Source organism: Phaenicophaeus curvirostris, chromosome 1, assembly GCF_032191515.1.
Source record: "Phaenicophaeus curvirostris isolate KB17595 chromosome 1, BPBGC_Pcur_1.0, whole genome shotgun sequence".
Taxonomy (NCBI): Eukaryota; Metazoa; Chordata; class Aves; order Cuculiformes; family Cuculidae; genus Phaenicophaeus; species Phaenicophaeus curvirostris.
Genome location: NC_091392.1, coordinates 15383742 through 15407159, shown reverse-complemented (window position 1 = coordinate 15407159; position 23418 = coordinate 15383742). Strand labels below are relative to the sequence as shown.

Below are 23418 nucleotides of genomic sequence, written 5' to 3'. Positions count from 1 at the left end.
GAAAATCACTGCACCAGACTTTGCCAGTGCCCTGCTCCCCCGGAGAGGGTCTCTACTGGGCACACAGTCTGTTCCTTGAGGGCAGTCTGGGGGCTGTTGTCACACTCTGAGGTAGACAGACTAGGACCCAGAATTGTATTTAAACATTTAGTTTATTACCTATAATGTTACAGTTCTAAATCAAGAATATAAGCTGAAGTCTAGGCCAAAATTAGCATCCTATAAGGATTTGGAAAGGACTACAGAACCTGTGCGGAGTTCAGTGATAGAGTCTCTAGATGTTTCCTCGAAGCTGCTGTGAGTGAAGTTTCTGCAAATGCTCTGGTGCTTGTAGATTGTTGACGTTGGTGAGGGATCTCAGACCAGCTGAGTGGGAGCTCCCATTTGTGCTTGCTCCTCTCATTCTCTTATAGTCTGTTCCGTAGCGACAACACCTGGGATGCCAGTCCGCCCAGTCTTGTCGGTGATGCCAGTGGTAGGGGGGACAATGGATTGCAGCACAACCCCCGCCAGTGTGTAGGAACCCAGAGAACTCCAGAGTGGTAGATCAGGATGTTTCCATCACGAGAAACTCATAGCCAAGTATAACATATATAGATTTCAATTCACAAATCTTATTAATACTTTTGTTTTGAGGATTGCCTCCGAGTCTTGTTTTTGTTCCACAGTTATGATGTACCTCCACACACCTTTGTTGGTATATGGCGGGGGGGGGTGACCATGGGCCAGTTTGGTCATCCTGATAGGCAAACGAGTGGCAGAGACATAATCACTCATTCTCCTCTACTTATCTTTGCTGCACAGATGGCCTTTGATACGGCCGCTGATGTGGAGTGGCCACCAGACCTCTGTCTGGCCCCTCTTCACCTCGCAACTCAGCAAAAGAGCAGCCTCTTCAGCAGCTTCAGGGAGAGGGGGGAGGATACGTCTGCTGCAGGGTGCCAGGGCACATACATCCCCAGAGCATCCACCCAGAGGATACAGGCTGATACACTGATGCCACATCTAAAGCAAAGGCCAATCCCGCTGCCATCACTGAGGCCTGCAGAGATAACCATGGATTTCTCTCCCTGCAGCCTGCAACTGTCACCCCTCTGGCAGTTTGCCTTTCTCCACCTGTGATCCTGCCACCGGAGGATGCCTCTGCCAGCGGTTTGCCACGGGGCGACGCTGTGAAAAATGCCTTGTACGTACCCAGTTTCTGTTGCTACTTCTGCTTGTGGTTTTAGAAGTCCCCTCGTCCATCTCCCACCTCTTCATTGCCAGAAAAAAAAATAATTGGTGAAAATTCAAAATAAATTTACAGCTCTATGCTCCCATTTTGCATTGACACATTTGGTTCTCTTTTACTGCTTGCAAACATTTGTGCAGTCAAATTGCACTAGGAGGAGCGCTCCCAGGAAGGGAAGGAAATAAAAAGTCATGTCCCCAGGCCATCCTTACCATTAGCAGAGCAACTTGCTTGCAGGAATAGGCAAATATCTGTCTCTTCTTGCAGTGGCTTAGCACCCATGCAATATAGTAAGAGGAGCAATCTCCCATGGCCAAGCACAGGCAGCAGCACAGCAGTGCTCCTGAGCATCATTCATCCTAGAGAATAAGTTCTGCTGTGCTTTACATACTTAATTTTTGCCACAAAAAAATCTTTCACTTTTTTAACCCAGGTGGGATACTGGGGTCTTGGCAGCAGCTTGTATGGCTGTTCTCCATGTGACTGTGATATTGGTGGATCCTACAGTAACTTGTAAGTTAATGTTCTTCAACTTCTTTCTTTCTTGGTTTTAACTTTTATAAATTGCTGGATTTTCTAGTTAGGTTAATAGAGTCACAGTGCTAATGGCAAAAAAGACTATAGACGTAATTTCATCCCATACAAATACTGCAAAGTTGGGTTGGGATCTTAGAAATTCATTTGGGATTTTAAAAGGGATTTACTTTTTTCCCTTGAAGTCAACTTTGAGTCAGCTCAAGACACAATTTGTTTAATATAAAATATAAACTACATGGCTTGAGGGAACCAGAGGCCCTGATACTATCAGAGATTAGAAGTGAGTTAGAAGAAATGTTTTTAACTTACCTTCCTACATCTACTTTAAAAGCTAGAAGTATCCTAATCTTTTCTGACTTACTGGTTTGTAGTCAAAATATATAATTTTAGAAGCATGCCTGGTTTCAATTGGACTCCTCCAGAAGTCTCCTAGGCAGGGATCTTCTCTACTGCTGTTAGACTTCCGACATAGGAGTACATAGTCCGATGCTGCAAAACAGTTCCTTGTAAGCAGATAAATCAAAGCTCGTAATCATCTGACATGTTAGATAAGAGTGTAAGTGTATGGAACCTACCATATTGAATCAAATATCAGGTCCTTCTGATCTCACGTCCTGCCTCCAAAACTGCGGGTGACAGATGCTTCAGAATAGTATTAGGTACAGTAATAGACACAAGAAATGCATGCAAGTATAGATAGTAATGGGTGCTCAGGAGATAAAAGGATCTGTGCTTTAGATATGGAATGGATAGAGAAAGTTAAAGCAGGTCATGTCTCCTAAGCAATGAAAAAGTGGCATTGAATAAGTCCAACATCAGAAATGGAGGGGCAGGTGGTAGGAAGAAATGTAATAAGGGAAGCAATCGGACAACAGAAGAAATGAAGCAAAAGTGTAACAAAGGTAGAGCTGAGCTGCTCCTGTGTTATGAGGACCCAACCGTATTGCACTCTGACATCCTCCCTTTACTCTTACCCCAGGTGCTCACCAAAGGATGGTCAATGCCAGTGTCTTCCCAACATCGTGGGCCGCCAGTGTAATGAGCCAGCACCTGGCTACTTCTTTCTACCCCTGGATTATTACATTTATGAAGCTGAGCATGCAAAGCCTCTTTCTGGCTCTGCACCCTTGGTATGTATTTGGATTTTTAGGTGTTGTACTGAGAGGGGATCCATGCGGTGGAAGCAAAAGTCCTGAGCCTGAGGAGAGGAGCCCTCGTCGGGCGAGCAGTTGGGGTGGGATTTTTATCAGGGAGATGCAAAGCAAGTCTCGTGACTGTCCTCAATTCATCCCTGTTTTTCATGGACTATTCCATAACTATGGCTGTTACCAAGGGACAGTCACTACAGCATGGTGTATCCTGCAAAGCTGTCCTTGCTGCTCCTCAAGTGTAGGCTGAATTAAAGAAATTAATTTAATTATTTAAATTAGAGGAAATTGTTTGAGCTGCCAGTAGCTATAACGAATTTTGATATTTCTGGGAGTCTCCAACAGAGGAAGAACCAAATTCTCCTCTGCTCCATTGGATTCATTCCTGCTGCCTTATATAATGCCACTGATTGTAGCCTAATTCTCTCAAGAATTTGGCATCCATCTGTAATGTTTTTGGAAAATTAATTTATTTATTTACTTTCCCCTCTCAATATGGGGCTGGTTGTTCCCCATGCAGAGTACAAGTCTGGAATGCATCCCGTCTGCTGCCTATGTTTTTATTAACATTTCTTCTCCGATGTGTTGTCCAGAAGCTATAGAAAAGGAATAATAAAAAAATGTTTATTTGCAGGTCACATCCACAAATATTTAACTATAATCACAACCAGTAATCATCCTGGAGTCCAATAATTAAATGGAAAACAGATGTCTGGGGCATAGCTTACGAGAGGAAGTGCAAGTTAAAGGGAATGAGGAAAAAGGTTTTTCAGCTGCTGGGCCATAGTTTAGAGTTTCACCCAGCAGAGAACAGAGCTTGTTTTAAGAGTGTGGATTTTAATTTAGCTGCTTATCAACCATTCATAATTGCTGAGACAGTGCTGCCCCTCTCTCATTACTTCATAGGTTAAACCAAGCACTCTTCCGAGGTGTGACATCTACTTCCAGAAGCAAGGCTATGAGTTCACAGTTGAAAATGGAAAGATTGTATTAAACAGGAGCAAGAAACGAAGTGTAAGAAAATTGGGACTGGAACAGGTAAACTGGTACCTGAATAGCTACTTAAGATTCCACCAAATACTAAAATCTTATTTTACAAGAGAGAGCAAGGAAATTTCTGAGCACATGGGATTTGCAGTCCTACATGTTACAATCCTGATGGAATATAAATCCATTTTTTTGGTATGCAGTCGGGCCAGGCATTTTGTAATTCACACTGATGGGTTTGCTTTGCTATGTCCTGGGCCGTTGTAGGCTCAGGTTGGATGAACTGTTTAGAAGACAAGAGTATGCATGAAAGGTAAAATATTTTTTTTGTTTTCCCTGCAAAATATTTCCACTATTTTCCATTCTTAACGTGGTTCCTACTACATTTAAATGCTGTCAGCTTTGTGATTGTAAGTATTGCTATTTATTTATTCAGCTTATACTGAAAAGTCTGACCATGTATGAAATCAAGCTTAACCTGTTTAAGGTTTGCTATGTGAATGCCTGGAGATGCCCAATATACAGACACAAATGGAGTATTCTAGTCCCTCTTGTTGCTGTTGTTGCAAAGCTATAGAAAGCTTTTCTTCATATCTAAACATCCCACATTTGGGAGAGTTTGTAGATTGTCAATCTCAAGCTTTTTCATAAAATAAGCCTGACTGATGGCTGAAATAAGTAAAAAACAAAAAAAATACTTCCTTTCTTTTGTTCTGAGTTATTATTTTTTGTAATTTGTCTCTGTGTGTTGTTGAAAATGTCAAAATGTCTTTGCAGAGTTTGATGCGGTTTGGACAGGACTCGGCTGTGTCGGTGGTTTTCAGGCAGCCCAGTGCCAATCGGTCTGTCACATGGACGGGACCCGGCTTTGCCCGTGTTCCCAGCAGCGCTGGGTTGAGATTTGCCATCAACAATGTTGCCTTTGCTATGGACTTTGATATCACAATTCGTTATGAGCCTGAGGTAGTTGTGAATTCTTATGTGCTCATGATGTTGTGATATACGCAGGGCCCATTTTGTCAATAATAGGACAATAATAGAATGCAGCAACTTGTCACACTCTTTAAATATATATTTAAATTTAAACCTGTTTGTCTTTCATCCCTCTCAAACAAGTAAAATGCCCTCCACTGATCCCCTTAATGCTTTCCACTCAAACCTGAAAACTCAGCACTACAAGTGTTTTCTAAGTATCCACCAAGATTTCATCTTCTGGAGTTTCTCTATTGGTACCTTCAACTGGATTGGACATTTGCTCACAAATCTGATGCGTGCAAAATGCAGCTCATTTTAGGTGGGCATTCTGTATTTCTAGCTGTTATTTTCTGGCCCAGAAAATGTGCGCAGGCAGGAGTGATCTGAGCAGATATATGTCCAGGGATTATGCAGACAGCCAGACTCCCAGCTGCTCCAGCTGGCCTGAAAATTGTAAGAAAATAACCAATTTTTTTTTTTTTTTTTTTTTTGCCTGGAAAATTTCTCAATGATGAAGACATGTCTAGGGAAATCTGTTAACGCAAATCTGGTTAAACCCACATGTGCACCGATGTCTTCAAAAGCTCAGACAAGTGATTTAATGGTACCAGTGTTGGTACATGCCTTGCTCTTCTGCTTTGCAGCACCCTGGGACAATTCCACCACTCCAGATCCTCCTTCTGCCTATTGTATTCTGTTCTGTTACCATCATTCTGAGGCAAACAACACTCCTGGTGTCTTAAAACATGAGAACAATTTTGCAATGGGCTTGTTTGATGTAACTTTTTCCTTCCGAGGGTTAGAGTAAACAGTTGGATTTTAAAGACTTTTATGTTTATTATTTCTCATTAGATGTGAGAGGAGGCAGATAATGAAGAATATCACTGGGACAAGACTGTGCTAAGAAAGGAAACAACTCCAGTGACTTTAACAGAGCTGTTTCCATTTGCACCAGCTGAGGTCCCATTTCCATCTTTGCTCTTCAATAAGTTATTGCAAATATGATGCATTTTTCACCAAGTTCCATAAAGAACAAAGAAACTGTTTTGTCACTGCATTGTGCAATCATTCAGAGGGCTTCATTAAAATTGGCAAAGAGGAAGTGGGTTTTCCAGATATGAAAAATGACCATAATTTTTATCTTTTATTTATAGTCCTTGGAAGACTGGCTGGCAAGTGTTGCCATCCAGCCCACTGCTATTTCGTCAAGTCAACACTGCAAAAACAAGGGCCTCTCACAGGAGCCACATGTGTTGCCTCTCCCAGCTACAAAGAGGTCTGACTATTCCCATCCTTTCTGTGTACAAATCTTTTACTGAAGCTCTGCGGAGCGATAAATGTGTGGGAAAATGGGAATATTAGAAACACATGTGTGGCCTTTCCTGTTGCTGTCACAACACAACACCATGTAGGCTTTAAGGAAGAGTCTGATGCTCCAGTCCTCAGCCTGGCAATGGTTTGCTCAAGCCAGGAGAGCAGCCTGAGATCCTGCTGGGGTTAGTTGTTGCTTTGGCAAAGATCCAGCTGCAGCTGTTTCAGTATAGAAAGGAAATATTGAGTTAAAATCACTGCCCTAGCCTATTTTTAGTTGGTACCTACATAAAAAAAAGAGGATGTGACTGAAGTCTTGATCAAACAGGGACAGGAAAGGACTAATAGGAACAGTAAGTTGCCAACTCCTTTCCTTGAAGTAGTGAAACCTACCATTTTCAGTTTAATGTCACCAGGTTTAAATTGGATTGGTGAGTCATCCAGGCAGAAGTCATGAAGCTTTCCCAAAGCCTGCGAGCAGCGGGACTGGCTGAGCTCCTCACAGCAGCAGGGCTTGCTTGGAGCTATAGGTGTTAGGATACAGGCACAGAAGGGAAGGAGCAGTCACAGCATCCAGTAAACTTGCCTTGTCCCAGCTCCTTGCCATAACTGTGCTTTATTTCTGCTGAACAGGATTGCACTTCTGCAAGCTCCAGTCTGCCTGGAGCCAGGAACAGAATACTCTGTGGATATATATTTTTCTCAGCCCTCTGATCCAAACGCAAAATCATTCATCTTAATTGACTCAGTGAGTAGTTATATCACAATTCCTTTGATGCTGTATTTATACTAGTGTGATTATTTTTTTTACACAGACTCAAAATAGTGTAAAACCGTTCATAGTGTGTTTTAATAAAAACTCAGGGGAGTGTGCTTCTGGTTACCTCTGTTGGCACTGTGTTAGCATGTTTTTGTATGGAAAAACAGAATTGTTTCTGTTTTAATTTTCATGGAGCAATGCCACGATAGCTCATCAAGCCATACCTGTTGCATATGTTAATAGTCAGAGCATGTATCACTACATGTTGCTTATTTGTTATGAGCACACTCCACACATGCCAACAAGGTGCTGTGATTAGGGATATAAATTCATGTGATTCTTAATCACTTAGGTTTATTTTTAAATCTCTGTAATTTGTCTGAATCTGATTAAAAAATCGTGGATATATTTAGAGATGACATTGCAAAAGTAGAGTTAGTTTTGTACTGTTTGGGTACAGACATTTCCCAGGTTCCCACCAAGCCAGGAACTGGGTGTTAGTTTTGGGTCCTTCTCTTGAGAAAAATATTTTTAAGTCCATTCCTCTAATTACTTCTGTAGAACTAGGGCTGACAAGGGCTGGCCATACTTGGACATAGAGACTTCAGCTGATTTTTCTTTATCTGAGTAATACAAGAAAATTATTGGCCAGATACTGCTTTTGGAGTCATCAACGTGGCTCCTCTTAGAAGCAAAAAGCAGCTCTGAACATGTATCTGAGGTCTTATTATAGTCTGACTTTTTAATATGCAGTCTCTTTTGTTGGAAGAACTCAGGGAATGTCTAGACCTTCAGAATAAATGTGAATTTAGATGACTGAGCAGCACAACGGCAGATTTGGAAATGCAGGGCTACAGGCCTCTGGCCTTGCAATGCAGAGCACAATAAGAGAATGTGGGAAATTCTGGTTTTCAGTATATCTAAGCAAATATATTTTCTTTTCCTTCTTAATGCCAAAGCTTGGACTTATTCCCAGAATCAGCTCCGTGGAGAACTTATGCAGTGAGAAGGATATAGATGAGTACCAGAAATATCGCTGTTTCGAAATCGCATCAGAAGTTGGACCTCACGTCCTGCCTGAAGCGTGCGCACGGCTCATAGTGAGCATGTCAGCCCGGATTCACAATGGTGCAGCCGGTAAGGAGCAACCTGCACAGGCAGCTCTTCAGGACAGTTACTGGTTTGTGAGTTTGTAGGGTGTGTTGACTGAGAGCTCTCAGCCTGTGGTAGAGAAGGTAAGTGAAGGCGATCAGCACGTGGTGTGTATGGACATCCAGGATATGGCTTATGGCTCACTGAACCCTGCGTGTGCTGCAGACACCTTTTGGTGGCATGGGTCTCAGAGACCTTATCACACCTGGTAAGCTTCATGAAGCAGTGTGAAAGGGACCATGACAGTGCTGGCGTGTTTTCTGGAAATCGTTTCAATCAGATACAGCTTTACCAAGTGGCCAAAGCAGTAACTTTCCTAGTTTTCTGGCTGCTGTAAATTTTGATTTTCTTTCCCATTGGCAGCCTGTAAATGCAATCCCCAAGGGTCGCTGAACACCAGCTGCAGTAAACTGGGAGGGCAGTGTCTGTGCAAAGCCAACGTCGTGGGACGCTGCTGCGACACCTGCTCGCCAGGCAGCTACGGCTTTGGCTTCCACGGCTGCTATGGTGAGTACTTGGCAGCCAGCACCTGTAGCAATATCGGGCTCTTCATGCATACCCCAACTTTTTAGGGCTTTGAATCTATGATTATGGATTTTCTGAACTCATGATTATGGATTCATGTATAAAATAATATAAAAAATCAAGTATAAAAATGCTTCCACAAATAATAAATTTGCCATCCCCACTACTTGCGTTGCCTTTGAGCAGTGACAATGATGTGTGAGGTTGGTAGGAATACACTCAGGACGCTGCTTTGCTTTCAATGTTTTCCAGCATGTGAATGCCACCCGCAAGGCTCACTGAGCACGCTGTGTGACCAGGTGACAGGGCAGTGCTCTTGCCGCCAGGAGGTGGATGGTCAGCGCTGCAACCGATGTCTAGCTGGGTATTATGGATTTCCCTATTGCCGCCCTTGCCGATGTCACGGCTACGCAGAGCTTTGTGATCCAGTGACTGGAGTGTGCCTGAACTGCCGCGGGTTTACAGCTGGAAGCCACTGCGAAAGGTAAATTTATGGGCAGTGCTGCAAAGCTCACACAAACACCAATGCTCTCAGAAATTTGTGTGTAGCTGGGAGCCCACTTATATCCCCACAAATGCATCAATGGCCTTAACTGGAAAACCATGCCTAAACCCAGAGTTACATCGCACCTCACTGCTGAGTAGCAGGTAACAATTTGTTATAACTAATAATTTGTTATAACTTCCCACACTAAATGTGTGTGGGAAGGGGCATATTAACACCTGTGGGAAGACTGCAGACGTGGCACACACTCAGCACCCCAGTGGGCTCTCTGCAAGAAGACATTTGAGAAGTGGGTGGCCACAGCACCGTGCACTTGGAAATATGTGGAAAGACCTGCATGTAAGATACACTGAGCCCTGTCAGCTTTTAATTTCCAAGAGGCAAACTTCGTGCTAAACACTCATCTTATTACCTGCAATTATCTCTGAGGAGCTTAAATAAACATGCCCTATTTGCTTGTTTGTACTATTTCCATATGACCAGCAAATGACTTTTCCCACATGTTCCAGCACCATTCAAAGCAGCGGCCCTCTATTTCATCCTATACACCAGCAGCAGTATCAGAGTCCAGCATGGATGTCAGAATTAAATTCTTTAGCTGTTTTCTTTAGTTTGTCTGGATTGTGCCTTGTCATTCACTTTTAAAAGGATTTCCCTGTGAAACCTATTGAGCTTTTCTTGCAGTGCTTTTGGACAATACAGCCTTTGGATATTGTGCTTCTAGGTGGCAAATAGATTTAAAAATGGGAGACTGAACTAATTGTTGCCCTGCGACTCTGCAGGAGCTCCAAACCCCAGGGCGAGGATAATCGAATATCCAAGGCTTTTAGCCTGGCTTGTATACATATATAGAATTGTGTTCCCTTTTGCCATAGCAAAGCAGATCAAAGACTGAGGATGCTTCAGAAGCTGCTGCATCGCCACAGCTGTGGGTCCACAGGGGTTAGGACATGGAGACAGCAAAGGCGTTCAGGGTGTTACGAGTGGCTGAACCCCCAAGGAGGCTCCAAAGCCCCCTGCCTCTCTAGGTAAGAGTACAGCCACCACCGCCTTAAAATAGCTGTCACCCCAAGTTTACAGAATGTGTCAGGCAGGACATGGTTTATTTCAATACATATGCTGTGTCTGAAATACTCAATGTTGTCTGAGTGCTCTTGATGAATAGTTGATTTTTCACCCATGTCAGGACTTGCTTGCATCATGCCAACCACCCTCTGTATGTACATATGGAAATAGATGAATAGATGTGGTGATAGGTGAATATATAGAATTTATAAATGGCAGATTTTAGCTGTCTATGCAGAGCATGTGTGATATATCATATATATGAATTCTCACTTAGATTTGTATACAGACTAGATTACATGGAATTTATGTATTACTCTTTAGATTAAAATTGTTCTAGAATAAGTGAAAGTCTTCAGAAATGTTCCTTGCAAAGAAAACACTTTTTCTTTATACTCCAGATTTTGGGAATGCAGCTCTGATTTTCCGATTGAGAGCACCTTTGAAGCTGAATATACCTGTACCTGTTAATGGAAATGGCATTACAATGACCTGGAATGTTAAAATAGTTACACACACATATATAAATTGATTCACCTGCAGGCACTGAGAGGAGCATTTGACAATTCCTGCTGCTTTGTGTTGGCTGCTTTTACAGGTGTGTGGATGGCTATTATGGAAACGCACTGAATGGAGAACCCTGCCGCCCATGCATGTGCCCTGGGACACCTACAAGCAATAACTATTTTGCACATTCCTGTTACCAGGACTCCCAGACTGCACAACTTGTCTGCAATTGTCTTGAGGGATATTCAGGTATGAAGCAAAACAAAGACTGGTTTTGATTATATTAAAATAGGAGAGAAAAAATGACCATCCTCCACCCACTCCCTGTTCAGTAATGTCAAGTGAGATAATGGTAATAAAATAGATAAGAGAAGTTAACACCCATATGGATGAGGAAGTCCTGATTGAGAAGAGTGGGAATTGTGCAATCAGTGGATAAAGCAAAGCCCTTAATTAATCTGATGACACTCCCTGAAAACCTCTTTCTTTCCCGGGCACTGCCCTATCCTGGTGGAGACCCCTGGGGGAGAACTGCAGTTGCTCATTACTTCTGAAAAACAAGTGTTGGAAACCCAAATCAGAAAGAAAAAGGTACTAAAAGAAGCCAATAGGATTTCCTAATCAGAGAAAATTGCTCTTCATATAGAAGAATCTGGCTTTTATGTTATGCCCAAAAGTGGCTGTTCCACCATTCAAATGTTCGCTTTAGAAAATGTTTCCATTCTCAGCTGCCTCAAATGCAGTTATTTTTTTAGTAAACCGATGCCATGCTTTATAAGCTCTCATTGACTTAGCTTGAATTTCTTCATGAAAAGTAGAAAATACTTTTCTTCCTCCAGGCATTAGAAGGATATCTGGTGATGGATGCAAACCCTAATGGGAACACTGCCAAAACCTAAACCAATGCTGTCATCTATACAAGTCAAGAGCAGTTTTGCTTGAGTAACTGCTGCAAAGCCAAAATGTTCCTTGTTGGTACTTACCCACGGGACTTCCATCCTTGCAAACTACTGCAGTTCTCAGCTCTGGACTTTCTTCTTCCTGCTCCTTCCCAGCAGGGCTCTTGGTCACCTCTGCGACACTGGGCTGACTTTCTTGTAAACTGTGAAAAGCTCTGGTCCTGCGGACCACAGCAAAAGAAAAGGTAGTCCTTCATTGAGGAAGAGCCAGTGGATGAAATCTCAGAGACACCAGCCTGCCCTGAAAGGTTTCTGAGAGGAGGAGAGGTAGCACCCCAATCAGGACAGGTATTGGGATGGCACGTAGAAGTTATTACAATGCCAGCAAGCAAGGACAGAGCGTCCCAGAGCTTGTCTGATCTTCTGAGGATCCTCCAGAGGTTATGGAAAGGAGGTCAGGTCTGTTGAGCTCAGGGAAAGAGCACTCCACACCTTCCTATGATACTGTTGGGGTGAAGGCCTCAGGGAAAACCCTGCAAATATGGTCAATCTTAACTACTGCACTGAAAGGACTTTCCTGGAAAAAGATGTTTGGCACTGTGGCATGAGGGGGTACTTATTTACTTCTACTGAAAGGACTTCCTTGGTAAAAATGACTTGGAATAAGGAAAGTTTCCATCAGATTTCAAAGTGAGAGATATTATTTAAACTGAACATAGGATTACAGGTAGATACTTTCCATTGGCAATGTGCATTTGCACAGACAGTTTGAATCTTTTAACAGCATTGTGGAAATTAAATGTTTCACATGAATTCCCATCAGCCAGCGAATATTTTTGCCTTCCTCCTCAACAGGCAATCAGTGTGATGAGTGTCCTAGTGGGTTCTACAAAATGCCAGGCAGACTCGGACTTGACTGTGCTCCATGTTCCTGTAATAACAACATTGATGTGACAGACCCAGAGTCCTGTAACCAAGTCACTGGGGAATGCACCAAGTGTTTACACAACACCCATGGAGCAAACTGCGAATTCTGCAAACCAGGATATTTTGGCTCAGCCTTCAATCAAAACTGTCAAAGTAAGTAAGCAGCAGCACTGAAACTGTGTTTTACTACTAAGAGAAGTTTTAAAGAAATAAGGCTACAGGGAGAGGCTAGCCCTTGGTGGGACAGTAAAACTGTAGCAGATCAATGGAGTGAAATATGAGAATACTGAATAAATTTCTATCCAGTGATACAAGTAACTGCTAATATGGCATCTACTAAATTCTTTATCATCCAGACCTCACTAAATCTCATACTGAATAACACTCCTAGGAAATAATAATTTGTGAAATTAAATGAGGACACTCTGTTAGAAAAATAAAAGTGCATTCAGCCCATTTAGGAAGGAATCACAACTAAATGAATCAAAGATCATTGTTTAAACATGTTGCTGGCTGATGCCAGCTAAGGAATGCTCACTTAGCAAGATGATTCCTTGCTAAGCTCCCTGCCTTATCAGTTGTTTTCATTAAGTGGCTAGAATGAGACTGTTTGGGCAATTTAATAGACTCCATGAGGACATTGTTAATAACTCAGCACTTAGAAAGGCAGAAGTGTAAGAAAAAGCAAGGCATAAGTTTCTTCACAACGTTTCTCAAAGACTATTTTCACAAATGTTCCAGATTGAGGGTCTAATTTCTACAAGCCAGGCAGTTATAGGCATTTTTGATAAACTAATTTTCTGGAAGTCTCTAACAGCTTAAGACCATTCCTTATTCATTCTCAGATATTGTCAATTAGAAATAGCTAAGCAAGAACCTTTGGCTCCTTAGAAGGAAGGCTTCTTATCTTACTTGGTTTACTCGGTGTGGGGTTTCCCACGCTGGATAGTGCCTACCGTAAATCAGCTTCTTCCTACTCAGCATATTTAACATTTCATTCTAATAATATTCAAAATTCACTATGCCTTCATTTTTTTTGCGCCTGTATTAAAAGTACTGAATGTTCCCAGTAAGTTTGCTCAAAGCGGTATATATGCTATTATGGAAAGATAAACTGTATGAGATTAAAAATATGTTCAACATTACTAGAAGTAAACCTGCAGCATGGGCTTTACATACAGCTCTGACTGTCCATCAACTGCCTATATTATCATCTGCTGTAGTAATTGTCCTTCTTTTTCCAGGATGCATGTGCAATCCTGTGGGTGTTCGCGCTGCCATGTGCCCTGGCGGGGACGCAGCCTGTCTGTGTGACCCAGCCACCGGCGCTTGCCCTTGCCTACCCAACGTGGTGGGCATGACATGCGACCAGTGTGCCTCTGGCTACTGGAACCTGGCTAGTGGAAAAGGATGCCAGATCTGTGACTGTGATCCAAAAAACTCCCTAAATAACCAGTGCAACCAGGCAAGAAAATGACTCTACTTTTTGGGAACCTGGGGGGTGGTGTTTTGGCAAGGCATGGTGGGGACCCTCTTACAAATGAGGATTTTTTTTTTGTCCTGCTCTCCTGAAAACAAAGTTTTTGCAAGTTTTTGTAGTTGCTGCAATCACACTTTGGGTCATTGTATCAAATGTGCTGTTCAGATAATGTTGCTCTGCTTGTAAGCAATTTCTCTTCCCCTGTGTGTTTCTTTGTCAAGTGGATCTTAAAAATACTTTGTAAGAGAATATCACACAGGGAAAAAAATGCCTTGTGAGAACTTCCATTGTGTAGGGAAGAAGGCAATCCAGGCTTGGACCTGAGTGTCTTATGAGTATTTTTTTAAAGTGTTTATTTTCATAAAGTAGCAGCTGTGCCCATTATGTTAATCACGCATCTGTCAGACTGCTAGAGTACCTTTTGTCATCTTTAGTTCCTGTGCACATTTTAGGGCTAGAATGTAGAAGTAAACAGCTTTTCAGAACAGAAAGGTAAAATTGTGGGCCCATGGACTCAACAGCAATTGATTTGAGAGCACCAGAATTGTATCCCAAGCTCTTGCTGATGTGATTTCACATTTTTCTTTCAATATGGTTTCTGTTTGTTCCATTTTATATCGTGGATTTATTCTTTTCCCTAGTAAATTTAATTCTTAACCTCAAAGGACTACTACTGCTTTTCTGAGCTGTGCCAGTTATCAGAGCTGTAATTCCCTGCAGTTTTATTTAACAGCTGAATTCCAAAATAAATTTTCTAGGGCAACATGCATAATGTAACCTTGAGGTTTTCAGTTGCAGTTAGTAGATCATGTAGCTAAAAGTTTAAATGTTAAGATGAGTACTTTGCTCCAGCAAAAATAAGAAATAGATTTGTTTTGCAAAGGAAAAGAATCCTCTCTCAGATCAGAGTCAGAGGATGAGTTCTCAAAGAGAGTCTGTAGGCAGGACCATAAAAAAATCTTTCATATTAGTAAAACCACCTCTTGAAGTTCCATTTTGTTTTCACACCTTCAGAAGAAAGATGAGAAACCCAATGCTATACAAACCATGGCATTTAAAGACCACGTCCCTGCAGTCCCCATCCAGCTATATGACATAAGTCACAGGGAGAAAAAGAAACCCAGTAAATAATGTATAACCAGCCACAGGACTCTTAATCGTAACTGTCTTTACAGTTTACAGGTCAGTGTCCATGTAAGACAGGCTACAGTGGAAGATACTGTGATGAATGTGAAGAAAATTACTTTGGCAATCCCCAGACGCATTGTATTTGTAAGTATTACTAAGTGGGGAGAATGGGATTAGAAACTGCCTCAAAATAAATGTTTCCTTTTTATATTCATAGGAGAGAGAGGATGTACATCTAGAGAAGCAGGCTTCCATACATTTCTGTGTATAAGATGGATAAAACTGTTCATATTATTTATCTGTATTGCTTCTTCTATGGTTTTGATGAGACCATGGAAGTTAGAGATGAAGACAAGCCATTAGCCAGGCAGTCTCATTTTGCTCTAACTCAAACACTAGTTTGCTTTTATTGTCTTGAAATGCACAATTGTACCTTTTGCATGCCTTAATCCCACAGAAACTGGATGTAACTTGCTGTCCCTTTCTTGCAGCGTGTAAGTGCAACCCGAAGGGAACCAACCAGCCCAAGTGTGACAAAGCCACCGGTGCATGTAACTGCCGCACTGGAGTCACCGGTCGCTTCTGTGACCAGTGCAGCCGCGGCTTTGAGAAAGACTTTCCTTCTTGCCATCAGTGTCATCTTTGTTTTGATCAGTGGGACACTGAAATTACTGCCCTTGCTCAGACTATTCAGGGGTTAATGAGGTTTGTTGCAAAGCTCGAAGATAAAGGAGGACGAATGCCCAGCTGTGACATGCGCTTCAAAGCCTTTGAAGATGCCATTTCTGAAATTGAAAGAATTTTGAGACATCCTGTTCTTTCACTGGAGGCCCTCTCAGGCATCAAGGATTTTCAGAGCTACATTCAGTAAGGGCTCAGCTGCTCCTGAAAAACACCCTTGGCTGAGAAAGCAGCCTTCCTCTGGGCTCCACCCAGCCACCCCTACCCATCAAGTCCCATTTATGATCAGTATATGGATGCTGGACTACCAAGCCACCATACCAATAGATCTTCGAAGAAAATAATCCTTATTTATATTATCGTTCCCACACAAGCATATGTTTAAATGCTGGATTTTTCCAGTTCATCCTAAGTGTTTTCTAAATAAGCCATTGCAAGTAAATATTTCTGCTCATTTATAAATTTATCTCTTGTCTCCTAAAATATCATGCATCTCAGTTCTAGTTTAAGAATAATCTGGAATGATTTCTGCATAACTTCTTTATTTCCCTTGCAGACAAAAAGTTGCACAAATGGATCCCCTTCACCATACGCTATATGAGTTTCCTGACCTTAACAAGAACATAGAAGATATTGGGGAAGAAGCTGACCTAGTGTATGAACTTCTACAACAGAAAATACATCTGCTTCAAAGTTTCCATTACTTGAACCTCAAAGGTAAGGCAGCCAGCAAGTCATTGAAATAGGTGAATGTTTTCCATGAAATTGCAGAATGTTTTTGTGGTTTTCATTGAGCCGTATAACAGTTCAAAGATTCCTAGATTTTATCTTCCTGTGGTAGCACAAAAATGTAAATACTTGCAGCATTTTATACTGACCTTCCAAACCCCATTTTATCTTAAAATGCTATGATTTTTAGCATCTTAAATTTCAGATGCATGTGCCAAGGTCACATCAGTCAGTAGTCTCATGAATCCAGATGTTTACATCAGGATTTAAAAACCACTCAGTTTCACAGTATAGACTCTCAGATCATACAGTGGAACAGCAAAGGATTTTTTTCTCTGCTTGACTCCTCTTGCTCTTAGCAACACTTAAAGAATGCTGTATAGCAATAGTTTGTTTAATTAAAGCAGAGAGTCATAGTGCAACTTCTTAGTGTTCCCATGGGAAAATGCATGACTTTGTCGTAAGAAACTAGCTCTCCATCATCAAAAAAAGTGAAGTCAGAACTGAGATCCCTGGCATTTTTTAAAGAATTACACTGTCTGTGCTTAAGCACAGTCTCAATCAGCTGCTAACAGCAGGAATGCCAATGTCACAGACTGATTCCTGGAGAAAGATGGGGGTGTATCAGTTGGGGATCTTGAACAGATGCTAGATCATCCACAGTGGCAGGAAGTTATCAGCAGTGTACTCTCCAAAGAGACAGCTGCCAAGGTGTGAACCTCTAGAAGATAGGTGTGGCCCACAGAAGGCACAAGCTAAAGGCAATACACTCCCATTTACAGTTCCTCTGTGTTTCGTTAGGATGAAAAAAAAGACTGGCCTAGTCAAGCTTGACAAAAAAAGAAGGAAAAATCAACAGAATACAAAGATGAGGGAAGGGAAGAGTGGAAAAAGGAATTAGTTAATATTTAGGGTTTCCCTGCCCTGTTGTACTTCACAGTGCCTTTGGGGCCAGCTCTTCCACTCAGATCCCCACAAGAGCGGTCAGCACAGCTCTCCCAGGCTCCACTTCCCAATACAGCTGCATCTTGTGCAGATTCTGAGAAAGGCAGGAAGACAAAGAGACAATAAATCCCAAGGAGGTCAGTGGATGCACAGCTGAAGCATCCATAGCGCTCTCTGGTCACGTTCCAAACCCACTACATCTTTCAGCCTCAGGAGATAAACAGCCCTATAAAAAGCGCACGGGGGTGTGGGGAGAGGAAGACCTTGAATTTAGGCTGAGTTTTTGGCCGGGACCACAAATATTTATTGGTCCTGCTACCAAGCATCTAACAGCACAGAAAAAACATTTCTCTCAAGATAAGCAGCTCCTCTGATATCCGGTAGAAAGCCTGGCTCCCTCACATCGTCTTCATTTTGGGACCAGCAGTAAATCCTAGGTACAGAGCCATACCTGCCTGCTTTTTCCCCTCATTTTTTTGGCTGGGGTAGAGCAGGACATTGGCCACGTGTATCATCTGGGGCACATTTGACACTTGTGCCCTAGACACACGTGGCGAATGGGCTCCTACTGACCTCTCTACATGAGGTCAGGACTCAGAGACTTCTGCACATGTGTACATTGAGCTAGCTGACCTGGAAACATCAATATCTAATGATGAAATAAAATCACAGGAAAAAACAAGATACAAGTGTCCTTAAAAGAATGTTTGCAGTTTATGAGATCTCATTAAGTTACGGGTTTCCAGTCTTGGCCCCTGGCTTTGCAGCCGCTGGGGTACAGGGACACAGTGAACACAGCGTCCTAGGCTGTAAATCAAGCCTGTGCCAAGATATTGTGTTTAACGTAAAGGAACTTGGACGCTCTACATCTCCATCACAAACCAAGCATGAAAAACGCATTTGGCCACTTAACGGAGAGCTGAACCACTGTAAAATATTCCTGCAATGGAATTGCTGCACAGTCTCTGGCTTAGATACCGAGTTACAGCAATCTCTTGCCAGGTACTTTGTGTTAGGCGCTAACTTTAAACTGTACATTGTTTCCAAGAGTTAAAAGATAAAATGAATAGTGCTGGTTCCACACGATAACAGCTTCAATCAAAGCAAGTCCAAGGCCTTCAGAGCTTGATTCAAAGAACACAGGACTTGTCAAGTGCCTTGTCATTGACTTCACCTAGTGTTAGTTACTAGCTCAAAGCGGGGCATTAATCAATGATCTCCAGTGCTTTTTCACTACTGACACATTAGTTCTGGCTCATTCCATGTGATTCCTCTTGGGAATCTGGGGACAACTCTGGGTTCCCTGGAGATCTGGAAAGCCTTAACAGAAGCTTTAAATTATACGTTTTGCAAAAGGCCTGAGTCCTTTCCTTAGGCTGCTAATCTGCAAAGAAAATGTAATATTCTCCAACCTTTCTGATTCTGCTTATGGGAGAATTTACACTAAACAAACAAGACTCTTGCTGTAAAGCATTTTTTGCCTGGCCCACAAGCTTATCATGCAAATGCTTTTTTTTTTTTTTTAATACATCAACCCTGAAATTGTATTTTCCAGAGCCAGAGAAAACACATAAATTCCCATTTGTAATCTAAATGTTGACCTCAGTTCAGCAGACCATTTAGGTTTTGGGTGCTATGTTGAATAGACAGGACAAATGCTTTCCTGGTTATTCATAAGTTTTACCACTGGCAGAAACAATTCTCCTTTCTAAACTTCAAAACAGCATTAATGACAGGGGCTTTATGAAGTCAACAATGGCAGCAATGCATGGGCTACTAATGAATGCAGATCAGAGATTTTATGAATATTAAGAACTATTCCTGTTTGGCAACTGGCTGATTAACAGATTGGAAAGCTCAACTGAGAAAATGACAGCTCCTATCCAACCACGCTGTCCCAAATCAAACACCAGTGACAGCAAACTGAATAACTTGTCATTCACAATTTGTCCAAAATTCAAGAATTAAATGCAACCACAACATAGTTCGGACTAAACCCTATTTCTGTTGCTACAGAGGCCATCAGCAACATCAGGAAACACTTTGAAGTGTCGTCACTGGCAGAACAGAAGACCAGTGGGATAAGTCCTACTGTAAGATACTCAGAGCACACCAGGAACCATGCGCTCACTATGTTGGGTCATCATGCCTTGAAAGCAAGCAACATGCTGGAACAGCTCAAGATGATCAAGAGCCCAGACATCCAAAACTTGAATGAAAAGGTAGACACTGTGAATTTTGAATGAGAGCTAAACAAAAATCTCTTTTTTTTGTCTCTATTAGTAGGTTTCATTTTAAGAGGGTGCTTACATGCATTTTTAAATCTGGAAAACGACACTTCCCTGGCACAGACATGCAGTCACGTCAGAAACAGCTGCACTTCTCAGCTGTGGTTACTACCACCCTTCTGGAAACCTTTGCTTCCAAGGCAGACTGAACACAAGGAACTGTTTAAGTAGTCTCCAGAGGACATCAGTGTAAATTCATGAAGATTAATCCCAACTTCCTTCCTTGTGTAACTTAAACTAAGCAGAGCGACTTTGCCCTGGAGTAGACAGGGAATGCTCACATATCCTTTGCATCACTCATGGGATAGGAAGGGATTTCTGTCCTGCAGGACATCAATAAATACTTGATCTGGTACAGATCATCCATCTAGGCCTTTGTCAAACTATATGGAGGGCTAGACGTGGTACATGTTGTTTGAGTGGTGATCTGGATCCTTTAGAATAAGCTATAGATCCATGGGCTGCATATGGTCATGGGACAGTTTCATCCCTTTTGCTATGGATGAGTAAAGTAAGGGTCTTAGAGCAACACATAGAGCCCAACAAATGGTTCCTGCAAGGTTACTTGATGCCATGAGCTGCCATTGCATCCTTCAAGACAGGGGGGGAAACCTGCAACTGACAGTAACACCTGTCTTTGGAGGGACCAGACCACCATCTCTTCAGGGAAATCCCATCCTATGATCAGTGTTCATATGATGTCAAACATCTTCCTTCCCCCAGGAGTGTATCTCAGGCCTCCAGAGGAGTCCTGACGTAAGCATCCTCCTTATTGCAGATCTGTGGTTTGCCAGGAGACCAGTCCTGTGTCACAGCCACCTGCGGGGGAGCTTTGTGCCGGGACAGCCACGGACTCAGGCAGTGCGGTGGCCCAAAGTGCAGCGGAGCTCTTCCTCTCTCCACTGCTGCTTTCAGGAAAGCTGAGGAGACTGCTGTGTTGCTAAATAATCTGACTACTCACCTACAGGAGTCTGAGAATCAGGTGCTGTATATCAAACCTACATTTGTTCAGTGAAATGGATGGAGAATGAGTTTTGGGAGCTCACAAATCTATACAAATCTCAACTGCTCCTTAGACAAAGAGCAGTGACATAGTGATGCTGTCCCAACAGCACAGACCTATCACAGTTCAGTACTAGGAATATTAAGTACCAGTCCCACCAAGAGATTGTGCCTCTAGCTATGCCTTCCTCTTCCTCACCACTGCCAAGATCTCACGGGTCATGCTGCCTTGTGCCTATAGAAGTTGGTGGTATCAGGCTAGTATTGCCTATGTGTTTACTGGGAGAGATTCAAATGGCACCGCTTGTCAGTAGCTTGAGTATGGTCCATGCTTATCGCAGTGGAATTACTGCTGTGCATAGAATTAAGCTCTACTTATACAACTTCATATTACTCTTACATTTGCCCTTAAATAATTTTTGCAAATAATTTCAAGATGAAGTTTTTCTGCCCCTGGTGATGTTTAGAAAGGCATCAAGTAGTGAGTTGTACTGCGCAGTAGCAGTGAAAAATAACTCAAGCCAAGTGTGGCCAACGGAACAGGTGCCAAGGAAACAAAACAGACAAATTCCAAAATGCCAGTAAGGACAGCTTGTTCTTATTAACAATCAGAGATGGTGCCTGTTATAGATATAGGCAGAACACATTTTCCAACAGAAATGTCATTCTGCTGTGGCTTTGTCCTGTCCCTGCAGGGTTCCTAGGCATCCATTTCCCCATTTTAACATGCACTCGACACTCTGCCTCACAGCTAACAGGTTTAGAAATGAGCAAGGGTTTAGAAATGAGCAATCGGGACACATGCCTGGGGCCCCAGGGCACAGAGGGGCAGCAGCAAAAGGCATCTGCTGACATGGTGAGCTGCTGGGACATTGCCTTTGGCACTCATCAGCCTCAGGCTGCTCTGTGATACTATGAGTGAAGTATTTTGAGATGTTTCAGAAGGCAAACCACCACAATTTGAATTGTTGCATGGAGAAACAACAAATCTCTTCCCTCTGCAGACTGCAGAGAGGCAGTACCTGTGCATTTCCTTAAGGCAAAGCCCCCAGCAAAGCAAAACACCGTTGGAATAGAATCATAGAATCATTTAGGTTGGAAAAGACGTTTAAAATCACCGAGTCTGATCTTTAACCTAGCACTGCCAAGTCCACCACTAAACCATGTCACTAAGCATCTACTAAATTAATGGCAAAATCTAACTTCTAAAGACAAACCTTGAACTCTGCTTTCCTTATTTGAGCCCTCTTAAGTGTATTTTTAACAGCAAGTCTTGTGTGAAAAGTCAAATTCAATTATGTGCCTTTTCTGTACTGAATCTGATCACCGATAAGCTGCAGTACTGCAATAAAAAATAAGTCAGCACCTTCTTTTAGAAACAGAAGGGGTTGTGGTTTAGCAGTGGTCACAAAGAGATAAAAATGCTTGATTCAGGCATTTTCTGAGGCCAGGTGAAGGCCATGATGTAGTAACTTCTGGAGTTCCTCAAGGGGTCCCCTTCTACATTTCAAAGCTACATCAAGTGATTCGAGCAATGATAGACAACCACCAGGAAATGGCACTGCTACTTCTTATAATATTTCTAGGTTGAAAGCATTAGAAAAATGGCAGAATACAACAAGCTGAAAGGCTCCCAATTTAATGGGCAACTGGAGAGGGCTATGAATCAAATTCAAGTTGATGGAGAAATCACTAAGGAGTTCATCCGAAAAGTGAAAGACTTCTTGTTAGGTAAATATGCAAAGTTCTTTTGTAATATGTATTCCAATATAATATAGCATAATAGCCAGAAAATGAAATTGCTGTATACACATGAAATTTTTTATTTACTTGCCAATCTGTGCAGTCTTTTTCAATCCCTTTTTTCCCTAGTCCTTCCTTCTCCCATATGACAGTACTTTGTATTAATTTTCCAATAGATCTGATTGTCAGATCTTTCTGATGACATTCTGATTGTCATTTTTTATAAATGTGCTTAATTTGAAGCATGCAAGTTATCCTTTCAGTTCCTGGTTTATCTAAGTAAGATAATATCATACAATATATAATGATCAGGCACATCCAATGCATCCTCACATTGTTATTCCTCCCCCTTCTTCCAGGCCCATAAATAGAGGCTCTCTGTAGGGAGCGTGGGAATTAGGACACATACCACTCCATAGTCTCTGTAAAACTGTAACTCGAGGAATCAAAGGATTCTGGTAGAATTTCACAGCTTTCATAAAAAATAACAAAACAACCATATATACCCTAAAACATTTTCTACCCTCATTGTTGCAGAAAACTGCTGTAAGAAACAGATCCTAAGTTTTTTTACGAGATGCACATCAAAGGAGTTCAAACGTGGCAGGAATTTTTTAATCTCTTGAATGTAGCCAATCTCATAAGTGTCTAAGGATTGCATGTTGGCAGTCCTGTGGCATTCATACCTCTACATCCAGATGGGAGGGAGGGCAGAGGAGAGGACTCCCTTTGATCAGGAGCATTTAAGTTATTTTATTGGACTGGAAGAAAAGCTCCATTTCAGTCTTTAATAATTTTTATTCAATAGCAATTGAAAATTCCACCTTTGGCTCTTCTTTTATGTTTCACAGTAGATGTATGACATTTACTGACAATTCTAAAAGCCTTTTTGT

The 23418-nt window shown here is 42.0% G+C and overlaps 1 protein-coding gene across 1 annotated transcript in view; it reads left to right on the top strand.

Moving 5' to 3' along the window:
- Positions 1-23418, top strand: part of LAMB4 (laminin subunit beta 4) — a 41745-nt gene that overhangs the window by 12660 nt on the left and 5667 nt on the right. Inside the window, exons 11-28 of the mRNA XM_069883129.1 lie at positions 1077-1186; positions 1665-1744; positions 2748-2898; positions 4681-4866; positions 6033-6154; positions 6823-6937; positions 7909-8086; positions 8465-8608; positions 8879-9110; positions 10795-10952; positions 12458-12682; positions 13774-13994; positions 15185-15281; positions 15629-16004; positions 16375-16535; positions 19509-19714; positions 20559-20762; positions 22369-22513. Of these exons, the coding sequence (XP_069739230.1) occupies positions 1077-1186; positions 1665-1744; positions 2748-2898; positions 4681-4866; positions 6033-6154; positions 6823-6937; positions 7909-8086; positions 8465-8608; positions 8879-9110; positions 10795-10952; positions 12458-12682; positions 13774-13994; positions 15185-15281; positions 15629-16004; positions 16375-16535; positions 19509-19714; positions 20559-20762; positions 22369-22513 (3111 nt within the window). The remainder of the gene's footprint in view (positions 1-1076; positions 1187-1664; positions 1745-2747; positions 2899-4680; positions 4867-6032; positions 6155-6822; positions 6938-7908; positions 8087-8464; positions 8609-8878; positions 9111-10794; positions 10953-12457; positions 12683-13773; positions 13995-15184; positions 15282-15628; positions 16005-16374; positions 16536-19508; positions 19715-20558; positions 20763-22368; positions 22514-23418) is intronic.